At 37.5% G+C, this 23,640-nt stretch overlaps 1 protein-coding gene across 8 annotated transcripts in view; it reads right to left on the bottom strand.

Annotated features, from left to right (window-relative positions):
• Nucleotides 1-4,857: 4,857 nt before the first annotated feature.
• Nucleotides 4,858-23,640, bottom strand: part of PHACTR2 (phosphatase and actin regulator 2) — a 241,290-nt gene continuing 222,507 nt past the window's right edge. For 5 of the 8 annotated variants that reach the window (XM_074368237.1, XM_074368244.1, XM_074368242.1 and 2 more), the window contains 2 exons: nt 23,052-23,128; nt 4,858-11,424 (listed from right to left, as the gene is read on the bottom strand). In XM_074368237.1, coding sequence (XP_074224338.1) covers nt 11,409-11,424; nt 23,052-23,128 — 93 coding nt within the window. In that variant the 3' untranslated portion in view covers nt 4,858-11,408. Of the gene's footprint in view, nt 11,425-23,047; nt 23,129-23,640 lie in introns of those variants that run through there. The other 3 variants (XM_074368238.1, XM_074368243.1, XM_074368241.1) reach the window with 1 other exon arrangement.

Raw genomic sequence — 23,640 nt, forward strand, 5'->3', positions numbered from 1 at the left:
CATATACTCGATAAATATTTGTTTAAATGAAGTAATATTCTGGTACCTTACCTGAATTATCTCATGTCTTCCTTACCATAGCAATGTGAGAGAGGTACTATTATCTTCATTATCTTGCAAACACTAAAACTGAAGCATAGGACTGTCAAGTAACTTTTTCAAGGTCACCCAGCTATTAAATGGCAGAGTAGGAATTTAACCCTGAGTCCGAGTTGAGCCCGACCACTTAATCAAATAGCTTGCTTTGTGTGTGTGTGTGTGTAATATTCGGTTATTTTTTTATATTTACTGGTCAGATTCTAACACTAAACATACTATACTCAGTATTTATTATGTCAATTTTTTCCTTCAGTAAGCCCGTAGAGCACAGTTAGATAACACTAAGCCTACCTTAGATGCAGAGCGGGAGTTTCAGAGAATTGAAGTGACTTGATTAAGGTCACACAGGAAGTGGAAGAGCCTAACCGTGTAGCCCATCTGTAGGGTTCAGGAAGGCCACACCCTTAACCTGATGCTACAGTGCCTCCCTAAGGCAGTCAGCCAGCAAACTCTATCCATTGCACCTTGTAAATATCCAAACGCATCACCTCCTTTTGGGATAGGCTGGTTCCTGGGACCCTTTACCAGAGTGTTTACACCTGGACAAACATTGTCTCCTCCAGCAACAGACTACAAAGAAACCATAAGGGACTAAAAATAACTGCACCCATGTGTAGTTAAGACAATTATGAACAATAAGATACAAAAAAGGCCACAAACCCACTGCCATTCCTTAGGTGTTGGGACATACTTTAAATGTGAATGAGCTGAGACTTACCTACTTTTCACTTGCTGAGTGTAATTCTTATGCTTAAATGCAAGGCTTTTGTTTTTGTTTCTTTTAACATGCTATATAGCATGTAAATGTAAAATGACTTCATCTGTGGCTGAATTAAAGAACCAGCCACACATGCCAATACTGAAGTAAAAATAGGCTGGGTTGGACTTACTGAGATAGTATGCCTATATACTGTATTGGAGCAATATATTTTCAAATACAATCTTTGCTTTACAATTTAACCCCCTGCATAACGGGCTGCTCCATTTTATTTAAAATTAAGTTAACCAGTAAAACTCAGTTAAATTTTAAAAATATATCCTCCAAAGCACTCAGATGATGTGTAAATGAAATGGCTTTACAGTCTTGGAGACAAATTCAGGTGATGAAAAAATAGTTCACGCAATTTTCATTGTAGTAATTTCTTCACAGTCTTAAGCTACATGTGTCTGTGGGGGTGGTTTTTATCCTTTTCTATAGCTTCCATTACATGGGCTGATGAATCTCAACTTCCTCTCTGGAGCCCAGACCTTTTCCCTGACTTTCAGAGCCATATACCCAGTGGTACATCTATCTACATATAGATGCCCCAACAGGTGGGCAATTCAAACAATTTGAATTTTGTGTTCAAAATTGACTGCTTCACCTCTGCATACTTCCTCCCCTCTCCTCCCCCTCTTCCTGTCTCCCACTCCACTCTTACAGCCTTACCTCTGCTGTTTACTATATCAGCCAGTGGCATCACCACTACTCATTTAGTTGCCCAAGCCAGAAACAGGAATAGTCTTTACTTTTCCATCTCTTTCATTTCCTACATGCAACAATCACTTCTGCCTCTCAACTGTCCCTTACATTTGTGTGTCTCTTCTTTCCAATAGTTAACACCTTGGTTGAGGTCACCTCCCAACCAGATTATAGCCATAGTAATGGTCTCCAGCCTTCCAACATTGACTTGTCCAGTTCCGTCTCTACATTGTGGTCAGCGTGATGAGGGCAAATCTGAGGATGTAACCCCCGAGCGTAAATCCTTCAGTGGATCCCTCTTATCCTAAGGATAAAATTCCAAACTCCTACAAGAAGGTTTACAAGGACCTTTGACTTGACCCTTGTTAAACTCCTTAGTCTTCCATCCCTTTAGCTTCCGTCTTCAGCTCAGTTTTTCTACTGAATTGTGTCATCCTGAGTGCAATTATAGAGTTCTGGCCTCAGGGACAAATAAGACATTGGTATGGAACCAGTACAGAATCTATCTGGATGTCATTTAAATGAGTTGTGACTACTCAGTGAGGAAAGAATATGGGGAAAAATGCAAAATTTCAAGCAGGCCAGTACAAGATTGCTGAAGGGCATTAACCATGATTCCCGAGTACAGATGTCCCCTGCATATCAGGCAAAAGAACTGCTTAGGATCTAGTTTGAATCTGGTTTAACAAAGCCAATCCTTTATGAAGGCTGTGGATTTGGAGACCCCTAAAGTTATAGAGACTGACAAATGGTTCTGAACATGTCTCTGTGACTAGAGTAGATTCTTCCCAGAAGTATGAAGCCCATAGGATACAGCTCTGAGTTAGAGATTTTTAACCATTAAGCACATGGTGAATTGGCAATCCAGTCATTTCAGCTTGCCTAAGGCTTTAAAATCTGCTTCTCTCAGTATCCAAGTGTATCTACAGGACTGGGAAGGTTTAGAATTAAATATGTGGATATTATATTAAAGCCCAAAGTAATAACTTTGTGTCACATTTATGTCTTGTAATTATTGGGACAATCTATATATATTTGGTCTTAAAGAATTTGTAAGTTTTAAAAAATTGGACTATTGTAGAATCTGACCAATTAGCCATACAATTCTACTTTAAACTATAGAAATAGTTTTAAACTTGTAAAGCTGAAAAGTATAAAACTATTTTTCCATTTGTAAATAATACTGAAATGTTTAAGAAAATCTGATTTACTACATTTATAATGTATTTGAAAGTGTTGTTAAAATGCTTATTATAATCACATTTGGGCATTTAAAATGCTTAAAAGAAAATAAAATCTTAAGTTTATATATGCTGTTTAAGACTTTAATGAAACTGCAATGTCAATGTCTGGAGAAGATATTTGAACCCTTCCTAGAAGGACAGGTGGGATGTTAAGAAAGACGAGAAATCCAGTTGCCAGGAATGGTGTAAATAAAGTTGTAATGTTGCATATTGTATTGGAGGATAAATTAGTTTCATTTAATTTGGCTCAAGTAAGGAATAAATAAAAGGAGAGCAATCTGAAACTGTGGTCTATGGTGAACCTGCAGAAGATTTTGAGGGCTAGGTTAAAGCACTTGGGAGGTATTCAGTAGGCAGTGGGGAGTCACTGGAAAATTCTGAGTAGGAATAATATGAGTTGTGTTCTAGGAAGAATAATGTTGTAGCAGGATTTAGAATGGATTGGTTGGGGAAGACTCAGGGGTAATGACCAAGATTTCAAAGGAATCAGAGCCTGAACTAAAGAGGTAACAAATTTAAACTGACTGAGAAGAAATAATTTATAGCTTAAATTTGAAATGTTGAGTACGCCTACAAGAACAATTACAGGCAAATTCTTACCTGTGTTGAGTACTCCCTACACCAGATTGTCTGAGCTGGGCCAACCACGGGTAAAAGTCTAGGCGGAGGGTATAGCTCAGTGGTAGGGTGTGTGCTTAGCATGCATGAGGTCCTGGGTTCAGTCCCCAGTATCTCCATTAAATAAATAAATAAACAAACCTAATTACCTCCCCCCCTCCAAGGTCAAAAGTTTATCCAGAAACACATCCTTAGATCAAGAAATGCTGAAAATGCCAGCCCTCTCCTCCCTAGGGTGCTTATCAAATTATGAAAATCTACAGCATTTTTCCCCCTTAAAACCCCTAGCAATGGCATAGCTGAATCACGTTGCTATGCACCTAAAACTCACACATTATAAATGAACTATATACTTCATTAAAAAATGGTTTTAAAAAATCCCTAGAAATGGTACCATTTTTAGCAGAAGAGCAAAAAAAAAAAAAAAAAACTTTTACACAAACTTTACATTCTTAACCTTCCTTTAGAGCTTTATGTGTTCTATTAGTGTCCACTTTTTACAGGGCAGAGTTCAAAACTCATACACCGAATAGGGACTTAGGTCGTCTGTGGACGGCAACGTTGGTGGCAGCAACTCCATGCCGTGTTGGAGTTGAGGTTCTGCAAAGAGTTTAATCAAATTTAATAAAGTTTAATAAATCTGATGCCGTCAAAGCACTGCAGAAGAAAAAATGGTCCATTACTTACCTCCACTGGGTTTTGGAAAGTAGTATTTCAATGTAGATCCTGGTTTAGTGTAAGAAAAAGTGGAAAGTACTTTTTTAACTACCACACCTACCCTGGAGATATACCGCTAATCTTTAATAGCATACTTGGGGCCAATTTTAAACCAACTCTAATTTTTTGGTCCCAATCTTCTCTCTCATACGTCTTCTGTCTAGGAAAATGGTGCACAAATCACTCTTCAACTTCCCTTTCACACCTTTGCCCTCATCCTGGAGTTGAGGGAGGCTAATTTACAACTTGTAACTATTGTTGAAAAACATGAAAAGTATATTCCAATTCTTTTTCTGGTCAAAAATGTGTTCCCAAGCTCTCTCCTTGCTTGTAATACACTGAATAGTAGGCATAATGAGGAATTTTATTTATTTTGTATATTAGAAACTCTGAAGGGACTATCTTTTATGTTTATACATTATAATGTCAATGAAAACATCAATATCAAATGTCCTCAGATATAAAAAGACACCAAGTTTTAAAAATATACTGTAAGTTGCTGTTTCAGGCAGCGATTCTTAGATATTTTACACGAAAAGTACAAACCGCAAGGCCTTACATACAAAAAAATTGTCTAAGTTAGGTAGAGTTGAAATAACAGGAAATTAGAAAAGCTCTCTTATTCTTGCTTTAAAGGTGAGGACTCTTTGAGTTTTTAACTTAAAAATACTGAGCACTGTCTGAATACAATAGAAATTGGAACAAACTAAAGCTGGGGATATTTCCCAATGATTTTATTGAGGTAACTTTTCCCAATTTTATACATATATGCATTTATATATACTTCAGAAAGCTAAACAATGTTCTAAGGCACTTGGATTTGTGCACAGCAAAGTATCCTACAATACAACTAAATAGAGCATATTTTTGCTTTTTAAATAACACAAACACCAATATGGAATAAAAAAGATAATACATAGTCTTTCTTTCAGGTTACAATAGTGGAATTACATATACATACGTGTGTATACTTGTAGATATTTATACCCACATACTATAATACAGTACAGGTCTAAGAACAACAAAAAAAGAGAAACCGTCGTGTTAATCGGTATATAGTTCCAGTTATTTACAGTCACAGATATGACACCTGTATAATATGTAGGATTAGATCACTCACTGGAAATCAGGAATCATTCAGTCTGATCGTGAGCACAGCTTACCATTCTTAATTACTTTCACCAAAGCTTGAAATAACAAAAGAATGCATATAGTTCTTTATTTAAAAATTATACAAAAAAGTGACAAGTTTGAGTTTTTAGTAGGTACTAAATCTGGTGAAATTGGTGCAGAATGTTTTGAACCAATTGGCACATTCCTAACCCGCAGAAGAAAAATTTGAAAAAATAAAAGGAAAAATTAGTGCCTGTATTTTAAGTGATGAAAGTGGTTTGACCTCAGATTCAGTCAGATCGTTTTTGAACACTCAGTAGCATTGCCATGGTGACTTCTCCTTGTGGAGGCTCGGTCAGCAATGTACACAGTCAAACTGGAACAAAACATCCAGTAAGGGAAAAGCCCCCTAAATTGGCAAGTGGCACAAATATTATTGGCATTTTAATATACCACAAAATTAACCTGCAGGTGGAGTGGCATTCTGCCTCATTTACTCCCTTCAAATCATTCTTTAAAAAAACAAACTGGTATTTAAAAGAATTCTTAAGCACCATCTAAAAGTTTACAATATAACCACCTTCATCAACTCTGAGTTGCTCTGCTTCAAGAGACATATTTAGAAATTTTAATATTGAAAACAATTATAGTGGTTAACTTAATTCAATCAATTAGCTACAATTCATCCAAATAATTTCAAGACATATTTGTCACTCAGTTTTGGTGACAAAAATGTTACAAGGAAAGTATGTTTATTATTGTTAGTATAGTTTAATAATGTTTCATCTAGGTAAAATTCATCTTGTTTTGTGTATGATCATGGCTGATGTATGAACAATATGCACGCAATCCACAGTTTACCCACGTTTCCTTCATAATTTAGTATTCACAAATCTTAGAAAAGTTGAACTGCATGAGTATTCATGCAGGGGGAATTCAAGTATTGGCATGTGGATTAATTGCTTCTTTAATAGGATAAACGATTGGTTGGTTGGGATCTCCCAAGATGTAGCTCACCAGGTGAAATCTAATGGTAATTTTCGTAGACCATCAGTTTTGTTTATGTGGATTGCTAGCTGTCCAGTTTGTGGTTAAGCCATGCAATGGTCCTCATGACACTGACAAGGATTGTGACGAACAGTGTAGTTCTGAGGTAAAATTGTGAGGCAAAAGAAAAAAAAAAAGTTTGTTTCATGTGAAATCTTTTAAGTAATATGGGGACCAACCAAGTGACCATGGAACCCCCAACACTCCCCAGTAACCTCCTCCATGGAGAGCTGGCAAATTAAAACTGCATCAAAGCAGAAGGCTAGAAAAATGAAGGGAGAAGAAACTACTCAGGGCCCAAAGGAATGCAAGGCAGTCAAGATGACGTTTTGAGACAGACACTTTATCCCCGTGTCCTCAAAGGGCAGTAGACAGTGATACTAAAGAGAGGTGGTACCACCCTCCTGGAAGGGCATTCAATTATGGGGGAGGGCTTCTTACTTTCAGTATTTACAATGACTGGGCATACTGCTGGCATTTAGTCTGCAGGGGCCTGGGATATTAAACATCTTGTGATGTGTGGGACACTTCTGTACAACAAAGAACAGCCTAGCTCTGAAAGCCAACAGCACCCCCACTGAGAAACATTGATGGAGTGCTTTTGCTCACATGCGCAGCCATGCTACCAATGTGACAAGCTAAATGACATTTTTTGTGCAGTAAATCCTAGCATAGGTAAAAATGACCCTTGCCTACAGGGTTGGATTTCAGTGGGAATTGCTGCTATTATAGGATTCTCCTTTTTTTTTTTTTTTGCCAGAAATTTTACAGAGGCTACAATAGGATTTCTTAATTTGGGATGACCCTGTCTTTGAAAAAGTGTAAGCGGGCTATTTTTTGGTTGTTTTCTAGAAATGCTCATGGTATGTTGTGTTTCCATAAAGAGCCTAAGCTTAATGATTACAGAAAGTCAACGGCAAGTGAAAAGGAGAGTGGTTTGTCCCGACGCCCTTTGGTCACTGACAAATTCCAGTAGAGCCTCAGGCTGCTCTTTGGAAATTTGGGTTTCAAATATCTGGAGATGTGCTTTCTCTCAGGAAGACGATCCTATTAATTGGATGATTGCTCTTGCTGTTGCAAGCCCCTCTAGGACACATTTCAGCTCTACAATTTCTCTCTGCCTTGTCGACTAAAACAATGTGATAATACACTCAAATACCCAGCGGTGGAAGATTAGCCATTTTCAAGTGGCCAAGGGAAAACTTTGTAAATGAATTGCATCTTAGTGGTTCCTTAGTGCTCATAACATTCTCTAGTGATGTGAAGAAATCAATTCTTGTCTCAAAGCGTATGCTTTCACTAGTAAGGTTAGGCCTAATAATATGACTGGCTCGAGGAATGTTTAAGCCACCATACGGATGCAGTGACATCAGTTTATGTACCTTGTACCAGCTTGATTCCATCTCATCTCACTCTGTGAAATGTGGGGCTGGGACCACTTAAAGAAATAATGACATTTTTGAAGAGCTTTCACTGTCTAAACATGGAGATACTATTATGTGGTAGACAAGTCTGCTTTTTGCTACAGTATTATTTGTCAAAGTTGTGTCTGATTCTATGAAGTATAAATACAATGCCTATTGTGTGTTAAAATGCGGTACAGGTTAGGAGATGCAATGTTAATGCAGATTGTTCTTTAAGTGTAAGCTACTGTATTTTTTTTTTTTTAAGTGCCAATGCAGCACCAAATTGACTGCAGGTTGTAAAACCTGAATTATGGGTTTGAAGGACTTCTCTCTCATTTTCAGTATCTGATGATTTTTGAAGGGTATATTCAATACCTCTACTCCCTTAAGTAGCTTTTCATTTACATTTCAGAACTTTCTACTAACAGAATATATTTACTAATGTAAGAGAAGCATAATTGATTGTATGCTAACAAACGATATGAAAATGAAACCAGAAAGTCAGTTTCTCTGGGTAAATCAGATGGATGAGTGTGCTTTTTCTCCATTGAAAACAGCTGTTCAAATACCCCCACTAGTTCTCTGAGTATTACAGATTTCATTTAAATAATTTTAGGAATTAATATAAAGATAAGCTAATTGAACAACAAAAAATGCAAGACATTTCACACACATAGGAAATTATCAGGCAGAAATTAATGCTAGTCACCAGAGAACTAGTTTGGTCAGACTGATCGGTAGTGACCATGAAGATGCTGATAAAGCTTATGGTATCGTTACTACCATATGGTTAATGTTCTTCTCCATTTAAAAAAAGATGGAAGTGGCCACTTTGGTTTTTACAATCCGTCCAGTTCTTTCCTGTCCGAGACCTTTCCGGGGATGGATTTGTTTTCTTCCTTCATCATACCCTGGGGACTCAGGAAAACCCACTTACTTCTACGTCAGCCTAACGTCACACCTTAAATAGGGAAAAGCTTGCTGGTGTGCTACGACAATCCAATTCACGTACACATTTTTATAGAGCCGCAGCTTATTGGCTGGATTGCAGAAATGCTGGCATTAGGCAGAGACATAATTCTATGGAGGGTAGTCCACATGTCTGCATCCTTTTAGGGCTGCCGGGAAAGAGACCTCGAGGTGGGCTGCCGCAGTGGATATGCAGTGTTTCTGCCTTTTAAAATCAGCTATTAAAACAGAGCTTCATTCTGCAGCTAAAATATAGCTTAGCTCATAATCCTTCCATTGCTTCTGCAGCTTTTTTGTTAAAGACTCATTCTAATAACATAATCAGTGGTTCGAATTCTTAAATATTAGACTAGTAGTGGTTACTATTTTTGACTTTTAAACTTCTCTCTTTTAAACTTTTCCCTAAGCATGTTAATCAGTAGAAGAAGAAGTATGGTTAGCTCATGAATCTGACATGTCATACAAAGAAAACAATATTGAGGGACCAGAGTCTCATTTTGTACTGGGTGCATCTCATTGTAGGGAAGAAAAAAATGTATCACACGTACCACTAGTGGGAAAAAAATTGTTCCTTTTATCAACCAAATTGAGGCTTTCTATGACATGTAACTTGAATGATAAAATTGTGATAAATGTCTTATGTTTGCCATTTTTATAGAGGCCTTGTGATTAGAAATCAAAACAATGATCAAACATTATAAGCACAGAAAATTAAAATAACATTATATTCCTTGGTATTTTTCCCGAGATACTAAAATGACAATAAAACAGTATCAGTAAGGAAAAACATGACTTCAGCAAAAAATTGAAACACAGTTATTGTCTGTGGCTGGATTTAAACACTATGAAATGGACAAAACTTTAGCCAGAGAAAGACACATGGGAATGAAGAAAAAATTTTTTCAAAGTAAAAATATGTCTTAATTCTATCAATGAAATGACAATAGTGCAGAATTCTAGGTTCACTTTATCTATGCACAGAGCTGAGCACAGCGAGAGGGGCAGCAATGCTGGCCACTTTCTTAGTTATAAAATGGTCCTGGTTTTTGTAAAAAGCTAACTGGGACTACATTTTTTTTTAAGCAAAATCATCCAATTTTAAGTGGTTTTTAAGAAAATATAAACTAACAATAAGATCCAAATTTATCCACCAGATCAACTGCTTTTTGGTTGAAATCGAAAATTACAGTTTTCCATGTAACGAACTAGAATCATTTCAAAAAATCCCAGACCAAACTCTGAGAATAAAATAAAGTCTTTTTAGGTCTGGTCTTGTTATACATCTCATGTGTTTTTAATAAAAGGGGCACAAAACAATTGTGAAAGAACAACTAAATGCAAGGCAGTATTTACATACGGTCATATGCACTTGGGAGCAGAAGCCATGCTAAGCCCCGTGACTCCATGGAAAATAGCAAGATGGCAATAGAGGGTTTCTTAATGTAAACAATACTGACTGTAGGCTCATAGGGAAACCTTTCATAACTGTAATCTCACTGATTCTTCTGCACCGGAAGTCAATGCTATAGATTTATGGATGCAATCTGCAGGCTCTTAAAAATACCAAATGAGGTTTTCCTCACTTACAACCTAGCTGAAATTTTGTGTTAAGTCTTTGGGTGACTAATTTTTCTTATCCATGTGCTTTTTTTTTTTTTTTTAAATAGCAGCAACCCAACTTAATGCAGCATGGAAAATAAGTAGTTTTTTCCATTCCCACTCAGCACTAACTGCTGGCAGAACACTTGCATTTTGCTTAAGTTTTAACTTTGGATTCAGACTTTTTAAAAAGGTGCCATGATTGTTGATATTTTTTTCCTTAGATCAAGTATGACTGTTTCAACTTAGGAGATATTCAAGCTAGGGAAAGACCAAAAGATTTACTTCTAAAGCTTGCTACAGATGTATAGGGTCTCATCACATCTGACTTTATTCCCAGTCCTGTTATCCTTGTGGAAGGCTGTATTAAAAAATATTTAAAAAAAAAATCAAGTGTGTATAGCTATGCTATTTAAAGCATGCAACAAAATTTGGGTAAGCATGCTTATTAAGAGTCAGTAAAAGCCTCCTGCATTTAAGAAAAAGATGCATGAAAATGCTCAGACTTATTTCTGGCAACTGTATTCACTGGCACAACAAAAAAATAATGGTACTGCACTGTACCAATATAATGGTGAATCAGGAATATTCCTCCAGGATTAGGTCTCTAAGAAATCCACATTGGGTGATTAGATTCCCAAATTCCTTAATAAGTTCTCAACTACCAAAAGCCTACTTCAAAAATACATTTATGCTTCAATTTTCTCTTTTCATTAACATAATGAAATATTTCTCTTTTTTTTCTGATTTTCAACTCCTATCCCTTTCCAGTGCCCAGAAACTCTGTTCTCCGTTCTTCGTTAACCCGCACCGTAAAAATTTGGCTTTCTGGCAACAGGGAACCAGTGATTGTCTTCTGCTCATCTTCTCTGATTAAAACTCCTGATGAAGAATAACTGGTGCAACCAAGGTGTCCCTTACCATCGATACACGTGCTGGACAGCAGGGTCCACCCTTCCCTTTGCTTGTCGGCCCCATGTGGGCTGCACAGGGTGGGAGCACTTTCCACACGCCTCCTTCACCACAAGTTAAACGGAAACACACACATTCAAATCCCAGTGCAATATTAGGTTTTCAGGAAGCGAGGCTTCCCACAAAGACGATCAGTCTGTTTCCATAGAGTCTCACACTTCGTTATGGACGATGAAACCTGAAATAAAGAACAGCAACTCTGTGATGTGGTAGAGAAACACACACTGCATTCAGTTAAGTGAATAAGGTACAGTAATGTTTATGATCAAAGGCAGCTCCAGTGTCCCCAGCCGAATGACGGTTCTGAATTACTGACATAACAGAATACTGTTATAAATGTTATGTGGGACAGCAGAGACAACCCCCACGCAAAAGATGCTGGTTACATCGTCCATGATACAGTGCAATCAATACACAAAACATCACTATTCTTGAGGGTCATGTTCCGACCTGTATTGAGCAGAGCAAGATGTTTCATAAAGGACTTGGTTACACCAGGTTTGTCATTTTAATAGGAAAACATCATCAGTTATCATTTCATTAGCTTCAGCCACTCATCACTTCCCGTTGATGATTCCAAATCTACTTTCTACACCTGAGTTTCCAAATTCCTGCCCAGCATTTCCTTCCAAACGTTCCACAGGCAACATACTAAGCATGTGCACAACTATCCAAATTATCTTTTCTTGTGAAACTGCCTTTATGCTTTCCACTTTTTAAAACATTCTACTTTAAAAAATACCTTGAGTCTAGAAACCTCAGATTTGCAACCCATTTCTCTCCTTCACCCTCCATATCCCATTAATCACCAAGTCCTGCCTCCACTGCTTGTCTCTGAATTCATTAGAACCCTTACCACCTTTTGCTGGCAGTGCTTTAACAGCATGCTAGCTAGCTGACTGGCTTCACATCCATCCATGGGAATCCCTGAATATTCTCTCTGATTTTGTAGCTCTCTGCTTTTGAACATGCTGTTCCCTAATACTACAGTCCCCTCCCTTCATTATCCATTCATGTTTTTATATTCAAGATCAAAGTCAAAAGCCATCTTCTCCAGAAGGTCTTATCTGATCCACCTCTGCAGCCTACTTCTGTGACTCCACATTTATGCAACTCTATTTAGCATTTCATTTGTCTTGGCTAACCTAATCTGCCCAGGCTCTTCATTCATTTCCCTGTCCCAGGCTTGTAGATTCAGAGGTCAGATCTATGCTGCACACTGTCACTAGAATTATTATTCATAAATAATGATCCAGTCATCCCAGTTCTTTGTGAGTATCGTTGCATGTTTCCCCACTTCCCTACAAAATAAAACGTAAATTCCTTAGACTGGTGACTGAGGCCTTTCAGGATGTGGCCTAACCCATGTTTCTCATTCGACCACTATTCCCCAAATACCCCAAATTGCAATCAGTTGCCCCCAAAATGCTCTCCATTTTTCCCTTTACTCCTATCTTTCTTCCCATCTCAACCTCCTACAGTCTCACTGAGTTCCCCAAACTCCTTTTCCTCCACCTCTCAGGAAAGCATTAGTTGCTGTCTCTTCTGTGTGTCCATAACATGTGGTTTATACCAGTTACTGATCATTGGGTGTGTGTGTGTGTGTGTGTGTGTAGTATAGGTGTGCCTGTCTTCTTAGATCCTGAGATCCTGAGGAAAGACTTGTGCTTACTCACTTCTATATACTCATTGAATGTAATACCTGGCATATGGTACTGCCTGATAAATGTTGCTCTGCTAAATCAAAGCATTAAAAAATGAAAAAATTAAAGACATAAGACGAGATGAAACAAAATTGGCCGTAAGTTAGAGAAGCTGTGTGATGGATGCATGGGGCCTGTGATACTTCTGCTGCCTGTCAGACTTTCCAAAAGTCAAAATAAAAATAGGATATACCAAGCTTTCCAAAACTAGCAAACATGCTGTGATTAAAGCGGAGAATGTGTCCACTACACGTTCAATTCTTGACTCTACCGACCGTAACCCTGGGCAGGTGTGTGCACCTCCATGCTCTGCGCTTGTTAAGCGGAGACAGTATGCCTGTCACCTGGGCTTTCTCCCTGCCCTCTGACCATGCAAAGTTCTTTCCCTCCTCAGGCCTTTTGCATCAGCTCGTTTCCTCTAGGTCAGCTGACCCCCTCTAGGGGGAGTGTTTCCCTTTCCCTCAACAGTGCTCAGAGCTCCCTCTTGTCATTTAAATCACAGAATAAGTTTTATTTCCTCAAGAGACCCCTTCTTAGCCACCCTATCCATATCCATCCTGATTTTTCTCACAGCATCCTGCTATATTTTCTTCATAGCACTTAGCACTATCAGAAATGATCATGTTTGTTTGTTTACTTGCTAATGGTTTGTCTCCCTCACTAGAACATTAAGCATGTGAGAGTGAGGACTTTGACATGCTCTATATTCCCAGGCTCACTGCCTTCCTCAGTAAGTATTTGTTGAACACACAAGCAACTGAATACATGAATATAGCTGCACTTGCTTATTTGGTAACTCTTCCTAGAAATAATTCTATACAACTGAAGAGTTCAATCAAGAGACCCCTAAAATTAACGACATTGGTTTAAACATGCACAATCTAAAAGTTGAGAGTTTTATTTGGTGGACATTTTTGAGGACTTAAGCCCAGGATGTGGCCTCTCAGATTCCTCTGAGAGACTGCTCTGAAGAGGCAGGGGAGGAGCCAGGATATAGACAAGTTTTCACAACAAAGATCAGGTAGTCAGAACACCAAAAGATTATTGTTAATTAAACAAAACCAGGTATCTCAAGTTAAGGAATTTAGTGCTTTGCTTTGTATGGGAAGATGTAAAGGTTGGGACTCATTCAAATCATTCCTTTGATGTTCACTTAGCTAATCTAAGGCCGGTATCCTGTGCTTTCCCATCCTGAGTTCCCTTGGGAGCATGGCTGTGGGTGGCTGCAGAGGCTGAGGACTTGTCAGTGGGCAGCCTGCGGGCAGCCTGCGTGTCTCCATCCTCAGTTCTCTCAGGCTTACAGTTCTCTCACCCACTGTTGGGTCGGCGGTAGTGGCTGATGGCTGCAGCGTCCTTTGTTGACTGATAAGGCAGGCAATTATTTTTCATTCACAACTACAACCGAATATGATAACCCATCTGATGGGACATTCCATCATGCTTTCTAGGAAGTCAACCTTAACCTGAAGAACACTATGGAAATTCTACACAAATTCTATTTCAAGAATTCTACACAAATATTTCAAGAACAACTGGAAACCTCTTAAGTCAAACTTTTTATATAAAATGTGAAAGAAAAAGAGACTAACAATAATGATAGCTGACTATATTAAATTTTACTATGTGCCTAGCACAAGTCCAAGTGCTATACATATATTACTTCATTTAATCTTCCAAATAATCCCATGAGGCAGGTACTCCTGTATCTCCTTTGTACAGATGTGGAAACTGAGGCACAGGGATGCTAAGTCATGAACCCAAGGTAGAGAGCTGGTAAGTAAACATGCCAGGCTTGAGACTCTGTATTCCTAACCTACACTAGACTATGAGATCGAAACATGCCTTCCTCCATGCTTTCATTCACAGGCTATTCTTGGTGCCCTCTGGGCAGAATGGAACGGAAAATGTAATCAGTTGGATTTCTACATCTGCCAGTTTTGGCCAGTTTTGACCAGAGAAAAGTCCTGTTCCCCATTTCCAGGCCACTTTGACTGCTACAGTTGTCTCAAAACGTTTGCCTTTTGCCGCAAAGGGAACTAGATGAGAACCGATTCAGCACAAACTTTTCGCAATTACACGCAAAGCAAGCCCAGTGATGTCCTTGGGGGTGAAACGAGAGGCAGCTTACCTCTGCACAGGACACACAAGCCCTGTCCACAGCACAGGAGGGAGCAGGAACCCTGGGGATGCAGACAGACGTACTGCGTCTGCTGGATCCTCACACCATGAGCTATCAAAGGCCCCTCTTTGTCAGAGTCTTTTTTTTTTTCTTTCTAGGAATTAAATGCAAACTCATCTAATTTAACAATTTTCTTTTAGGTCTCTCCAAATTTGCTCGACTTTATACACCAAAAATTCCATAACGTCCTAATCTTCATCTGGCCCTGGATTCAAAGGATGAACCCGATATAAGAGGCTTTCTCCTCCTATCAGTATTGTCTCTGGGATGAAGAAGGTAAATTAAAGATTGGGCTGGGCAACAAAGTGAGTAGCCAGTGACCCAGAAGAGATTTAGAACCTTCTACAGCCCAGCATTTTCCTGCAAAGTGTCCTGCCTTTAATTTCCAAAAATTAGCAGGGCACTGTAAAACTTTTTGTTTTTTCTGCAGACACTATTTGCCCATGGATTCCATTAGAGAGAGAGTTCAGGCTGGATTTTGTTGGAAGGCACATCAGCACAGCTTCCAGGCCTGGCTAAGAGAAGATGACCAACTCACATGGTGAATGGAATAATACACTGACAAAGCTGAGGGGTCAGAAATGTAACCTGTCTTCATATGCACTGCCCAGATCTGGAAAAAAAAAAACCCATATATTTTCTTGCTCTATCCAATCAGAAAAGGACATTCATATCCTTTTTAAATCAGGCAACTTATCCTCAAAATCAGCTCTAAAATGTAAATTGTTCTTAAGTTTGGTACTACTCAGTGGTTTGCATTCATTTTCAAGTACATGAAGTTCAGCTTCACCTCTGGAGAAGTCTGCCTATCCGGCAGAATGACAGTTTTGGCTTTAGGCTTCAAGTTGATGAAGTAATAAATAGATTTACTGTGCCCTCAGGTTACTTCAGCTTTTGTCCACCTTTTACAGAACTTCCCTGAAACTCAAATTCGAAGCTATCTATATTTTCTTCTTCTTGTTAAAACTGCAATAAATTTTTATTTCATACCGTTGAGAGGGAGTGAATAGGAAAAAAAGCTATTTTTAAGTCATGGAATTTGGTAAGATAATCTTTTCCATGAAGGCTCCTCCACAAATTAATATATAAAAATTTAATCACCTTCTTGTACATTCATTCAGATAATATAAAATATGAAATTACTCATAAATGTAAACTATTACTTTCCTATACTTCCTTAGTTGATATACACAGAAATCCTAAATAATTAATTTCGCTTTTATTTAAAAGGGTTTAATGCTCAGGGCACACACACACTTATGTTGAGCAAATGAGGAGGTTCTGCTAAACCACTGCTCCTTATTCTGCCGATGTCAGATCACACACTGGGTGGGATTCTGTTATTCTGAATGCAGAGCCATGCTTGCAACCTTGGTGGTCGAAGCAGCATTTTGCAATTCTTTTTAATTTCTGTCCAGGTAGCAAGTAAAAGGAGCCGCACTGGCAGAAGTAGCCTTCTCATTTCTCTGTGGAGGGCCCCTGAATTAATGTTCACTGTGGTCGCAGTATAATTCCTGTCATACGTCACATTTTGATGAACATATCTAGAGGCTTAGAATGGGGTTTACGTCATCTGTAAACCCACATAGGATAGTAAGAACTCAAGGTGTGCAGAATGAGACAAATGCTCTAAATACACACGGGCACACACACACATCTGAACATAACTGCACTAAAGAAATCTGAAAAATAGAGAAAAGGAAAAAAACACCCTATAACCCCACTCTATGACAAACCATTAAGAGTTTTGTTTTTGTTTTTGTTTTTGTTTTTGTTTTTTTTAAGGTTTGGCATTACTTGCTTTTATTTATTTATTTATTTAGAAGTATAGATGGTTTATCATATTGTGTGAGTTTCAGGTACATAGCAAAGTGATTCAGTTACATGTATATTTTTTCAGATTATTTTCCATTATAAGTTATTAAAAGATATTGAATATAGTTCCCTACGCTATACAGTAAATCTTTGGTTCTTATCTACTTTATACATAGTTTATGTCTGTTAATCCCAAACTCCTAATTTATCCCTCCCCTCCTCCCTCTCCCCTGTGGTAACCGTAAATTGATATTCTATTTCTGTTTTGTATATTGATTCATTTGTATTATTTTTTGATTCCACATGTAAGTGACATCATGTAATATTTGTCTTTCCCTCTCTGACTTGCTTTACTTAGTATGATGATCTCCAGGTCACCCATGTTGCTGCAAAAGGCAATATTTCATTTTTTCCTATGGCTGAGTTTTTAAATGTTATTTCCTAATCTTTTTTTGCCCATGCATCTGAATTTTAAAATAAAACAAACCACTGCTATATATATACATACACACACATATATATATGTCTTTAGTCAGTATCTTGATTTTTCCACTTAACATCTCTTGAGGCCCATTTTGGCTCTAAGGGTGTCAAATTTAATGATTCTTTGCGTCATATGGTAAGCAAATAATTTAGAAGCTAATAAAATTATATATATGAAAGTACTACTTTGCATACTGTACAAATGTTCGTATTTACAAAATTCAAAGTTTATTTTTATTTATTTATTTATTTTTAATTTTTTTTGAGGGGGGAGAGATAATTAGGTTTATTTATCATTTTTCTAATCAAAGTTTATTTTAAAAAGTAATATTCTCCCTTGACTATAAATTGATACATGTTGACATTTAAAAAAATTTGGAAAGCAGATAATATCCAAAGATCACAATTAGCCAGATAGATCCTACCACTCAGCTATAACCATTTTAAAGCTTAGTTTTTATGTAAAATTTTTTTCATACAATTTATATGTCTTTATAATTTAGAGACTTATTTTAAATTGTAGAAATCTCATTTACTATGGGAAGGGAAGTGGCTTTTCTTTGTCATGGTGATCTCTTTCCATAATGCAATGGCCTTATTTAATAGTACTTTGCCCTTCAAATAGTCTTTTGGGTTGTACACAGTAGGCTGGGCAGGCAGCTGCTGAGGGTAGAAAACACAGTATGTGGCTGGACAAGCAGTAAGTGTTCTAAAGAACAGAGTTTAGAGCCTGGTTGGTATCTCACAGGCCAAAGGATGAATTCTTAGGGAGACCACTTGTCCTCATTCTTCTCACAAGGCCCCAGAATGCATTCCAATTTCAGAGAGCCATCTGGAGAAAGTAGGGGAATTAGATGAAAGAGTGGATTGTTACAATCCACTCTTCAGATCAATCACACAGAGAATGTACTCCACGATGGAGTTTTCAGAGGTGCCTTCTTGATACATAAAAGCAGGAGTGTCACAGTATTCGTGCCAGTACACTATTCAGCCTGCCAGTACACTATTCAAGAAAAGCCACCATGATAGAATCTTCATTTACAGAAAGAAGGCTTTAGGAAATTGATCCTTCATTTTTTGTTTGTTGTTTGTTTTTTAACTTTTTTGTGGTGGGGAGGTGATTAGATTTATTTATTTATTTTATGAAGATGTACTGGGGATTGAACCCAGGACCTTGTGCATGCTAAGCATGGACTTTACCACTTGAGCTATAGCCTCCCCACAAAGGTCATTCTTTTTTTTTTTTTTTCTATTAATTCTATTTTTTTAGATTATTTGTATGATTAAAATAATTATCCACGTAATTCTTTTTTGGGAGGCAGAGGGAGGTAATTAGGCTTATTTATTTTTAGAGAAGGTACTGGGGATTGAATCCAGGACCTTGTGCATGCTAAGCATGCACTCTACCACTTGAGCTATACCCTCCCCCCAATCCTTCATTTTTTCTTTTAAATGTTTGGTTTTGACTAGGTAATTCTAGATTCTATGTTTCAAAAGCTCAAAAGGTTCAAATGAGTGAGTAGTGAAGTCTCCCCCACCATGCCTACCCCTAGCCATCCAATCCCCCTCCCAGAGCCAACCAGCGTTACCAGCTTTTTGTGAATCTCCCCAGAGATATAGAAGCAAAGGAAGCTATATATGGGAAGGGATCCTCCCAGCGTTCAGACTATCTCTGGATAAAGAGGTGCCTGGGCAGAGGAAACAGGGTTGTCTAAACCCTTTTATTAACCACCCTAAATCTGCAGACAGTTAATAGGTTTAGGTTCTGAAGGGAAGGCTTACTCGATATAAGGAGATAATGTCTGGTGCTAATGAGAAGAGCTTTGTAACAAGTGAGCTGCTCTCTATCTGGGCTGCACTCAGATCCAGGCCCAGGTCATGATCCATGGTGAGTTTATTCCCTCAAAGGGCGCCTGGGGCTATGGGCACTGCCGTCTTCTACATGAGCAATTTTCTAAACGTAAAACATTATCATACGTTTGTATTATTTTGATTAGACTCTGCAGTATTTACCAAAACTTTTACCTTTTAAAAGAAATACTGAAAACAATTTAAAAATCATTAAATATTATTTTAAAAGTCTCAGAGCCAAAATACTTCTCTACTGGAATGCAACTCTAATGATGTAATATAAATCAATGGAAAAATAGCAGGAGACATTTGCTTTACTGCCAAGTTTTAAAAAATACTTAAGCAAGGAATATTTATCTTAGTGATATGAATATTTAATTTTTCCTTATCTGGAAATTTAATTTTTTAAAAAAAATTGAACTACAATTGACTTAGAATATATTCATTACAGGTACACAATATAGCAATTCGGTATTTTTGTACTTTATGAAGTGATCACCATGGTAAGTTTGTTACCATTTGTCACCGTACAAAGTTTTTACAATATTATTGACTATACTCCCCATGCTGCACATTACATCCCCATGACTTATGTATTTTATAACTGGAAGTCTGCACTTCTTAATCCTCTTCACTTAATTTGCCCATTCCCCCAAAACTGTCTTTAAAAGACATTTTAAAGAGTGTTAACCAATATATTTTTGGGAAAACTTTAAAAGCTTACTTTCATATCGGCTGTTACCAATAAATAAATAAATAAATAAATAAATAAAGGCCCATGATTTTCTTTGGAAATGCAGCCCATCACTCTTTGCATCTATTAATATTTGCTTAAACAATAAAGATATCAATAGATTCTTTTACAGAACACACAAGCATACTCTAAATATCTGAAGATGAGTAAATACAGAAAAAAAAAGCCAAAAGAAGTTTGAAGGTAAAAAAATATCCCATCAGACTTAAAAACATACTACAAATCTATTCGAATTAAGTCATATGACACGGTGCAAGGACAGACGACAGCTCATTAGAGCTCAGTGAAGAATCCAGAATTGACCTACGTGCATATTAAAAGATGAACGTCACATAAAGAGGAAATATAGGGCATTGGGGCAACTGACTATTGATTTATAACGAAGTAAAGTTAGTTTACTCCCTTGAATCATACGTATAAATAAATGCCCTGTGAATGAAAGATTTAAGTATAAAAAAAGCATGTATAAAAATTGAAGATAATACTTTTAGAATCTTGGCCGTCCTCCATAAGACACAAAACAAATGAAGTAAAAAAATAACAATACAGGCAAATCTGAATATGCAGAAATTTAAACAGAAGACCACAAAGAGTTAAAACATTAACAACAGATTAAAGTATTGAGACGCATGTAATAAAGGGCTGACGTGCACAATACCTAAGGAGATTTTACTAATCCATATGAAAAAGACAAACAACCCCAAAGAAAACTGGTCAAAGAAAATCAAAGAATTCAAAAAATAAATGGCCAATAAAAATATATAAAGATGCCCAACCTTATGGAAATCAATGAAATAGGATATTATTGTTCATTCTTTAGAAACCTCTCACAACCTCCAAATGCTGATAAGGATGAGCAGACCAGTCATGTTCATTGGAAGTCACAGTGTAAACTGAGTGTCCTTTTGGGAAGACACAGAATAGTATCTTTCAAAATGTTAAAAAATACATATTTAGTAGACATGGCAAATACACTTATGCTATAGAAATACTGGCATGTATGGGGAAAGATGTACTCATAAAGTCAAGGTAGCATTGTTTAAATAATGGAAAACTGAAATTTTCATAAACATGCATTAATAGAATAATTGTTCAATAATTTATGACAGAGTGTATTATCTATGAAATGCCACAGAGTCATCCAAATGAATGAAATATATACTAACATGGTCAGATTCTCTAGATGCTGTCTTTGTGAAAAACTGAGAGGGTGTACATAAATGCATGTAAGTATGTACACATATATCACACATACATGCACGTTTGTGAATGTACGGAAAACTGTCTAGAAAGATCTACACAAACTTTTACCAGTGGTTACCTGTGAGAATGGAAATGAATTTGAGGAAGGAGTGAAGGGAGTTTTCATTTTCCTTTAATAGATTTTTGTGCTGTTTGAATGCTTAATTAGAATATATTATTTGTGCACATAAAAATACATTTATAAAAAAGAAATACCTTTACTTCTCCCAACTTTGTACTTTTTTTGACTTGTTCATAGTGTACAACAGAACTTATTCAAGTACAAATGTTTAATTTTCATAAAATGAGAACTTACATATAAATGTATTTTTAAAATTTACTGGTTTTCTATTGGAATTTACTCTTCATATAATGCTACCAAATTAAAATGAGTTAATCAGACACTACGATTTGTTAGGAAAACCATCCTGAATGTCAAAGACTGGGCTGAGTGCAGTCGCTACATCTCAGGGGTCAGAATTCAAAGACACAAACACACACCATCATCCCAGTTATCCAGAGGTCCTAGCCAGCTCAGTGTCACCATAAATATCCAACTTATGGTGATCAACTTTACTGGAGAAGTGTAACCACAGTGTTAGATACTAGCATGAATTTTCCCTGACCTCAGAAGCAGAAGGGAGAAAAGGAGAGAACAAATAGGTCTGGCTTGATATGGGCATGTGATGGGTCCAAGACTGCATTATGATAGGGTAGCATGCTCAAATAAAGAAAAAGCCTATATATTCAGGATGTCTGAAAGCCCTACATGCACTTACAAAGAAACATGACATAGGAGAAAACAAAACATCAGAAAGAACTACCCTGAGGAGAAAGGGGAGTTTCTTCTACATAGCAGACATGATTACAGGAGCAATAGGTAGGGAGCAATCAGGTCCCCACGGACTTCAGGGAAGGGATTTGTTATTAAACTGTGAAGTTCTACCACTGCTTCCTTTATCACGGGACATGCTCCCCAGCATGTCACCACCACCAACACAACCACTGCAGATACTGTAGCACCATGATGCATGGCTGCCCTAAAGAGGCTGTTTCTAGCCTTGGGATAAGTATTTGCTTTCCAGAAAGACGACCAGGGTATTCTTCATGTAATCATCTGTTCTGAAATGTTTTTTAACAATTCAATTTTCAAAAATTTGATTGGCACGCAAATTCTTCAATTTTTTATATAACACCTGTTATATCAGCAAAGCACGTAAACCTGTGAGATATAAATAAACGGAACACCTGTGAAGTGTGGGCTCAGACTACAAGGTCACTCAGGTCCCTGCCGGTTTTAGCAGCTGGTGAAACTGAAGTGTGTTGGGAGGAAAAATAATAGGATTATAGTGATCTTCTGTGGCAGCAGTAAAAACTGGGTTCCTTTCTAAGTTACATCCTCTAAAAATTGAGTTTCTATCCCAAGTTATGTCTTCTGGGAGTCCAAAGCAGACACATATGTGCCCACACTGGCTCTCACCCCCATCTGTTCTGGGCATAAAACCTCAACTGTGTCTCTTCAAGAGCAGAATAAATAATGCTGATGCTTGTCTTCTGGCCCAGAAACTAAAACTAAGAAAGAAGCCAAAACATAGTCCTTTTAAAATGATTCAGACTTCAGGGAAAAAAAAAAAAGACTTAATTTTAGAAATGTTCACTAGATGGTGTTGTGCTAAACTGTACTTTTTACAAAATTTTAATTGTTGTGAAACACACAGAACATACAATTTTCCATCTTACTCATTCTTAATATGTTCAACTGCACTTTGTTTACCTACCTGGTAAACTGTCGACTCTCTTCATGAACCTCCATTTCTGTGCTTTTAAATTCATTTAGTTCTTTCCTTATTGCTGCCTAAGTAGGAAAGAATAGATAAACAGAGTTGTTATTTAGGTCACAAACTTCCCCAGCATGTATAGCGTCAGTGAAGCAGACATTCTTTTAAGAAGTGCCTTGGAGAACGGGATTCCTAATTCTACCAGGTGGAGGTATGACAACTATGATACCAAGACTACAGCCAAACTAAAACCAGGGCAGATTCCCTTCCAGGGCCACCAACGAGGCGGAGAGGAAGCGAGACTTGGCCAGACTCATCCTGGGGCCCGATCTATGAGCCACACACATCCCCCAACCTCACTGACCACAAGAATAGCACAGGTCATGAGATTTTCCGAGAAACAGTATCGTTTTCCTATGAAAGTCCTGCCTGTAATACCACCCATAGCAACATGGTTTTGACGAGCTGTCACAGAGCTATGGAGAAGGCAGTTGCTATTTATTCTTTAATATTGAAAGTCTGGACAGTTAGAATTAAAAATTTCAGCACAGTATTTCAGGCCACTCCAAGAAGTATCAAGTAGAATGCT

The sequence above is a fragment of the Camelus bactrianus genome, chromosome 8, assembly GCF_048773025.1.
Source record: "Camelus bactrianus isolate YW-2024 breed Bactrian camel chromosome 8, ASM4877302v1, whole genome shotgun sequence".
Lineage (NCBI taxonomy): Eukaryota > Metazoa > Chordata > Mammalia > Artiodactyla > Camelidae > Camelus > Camelus bactrianus.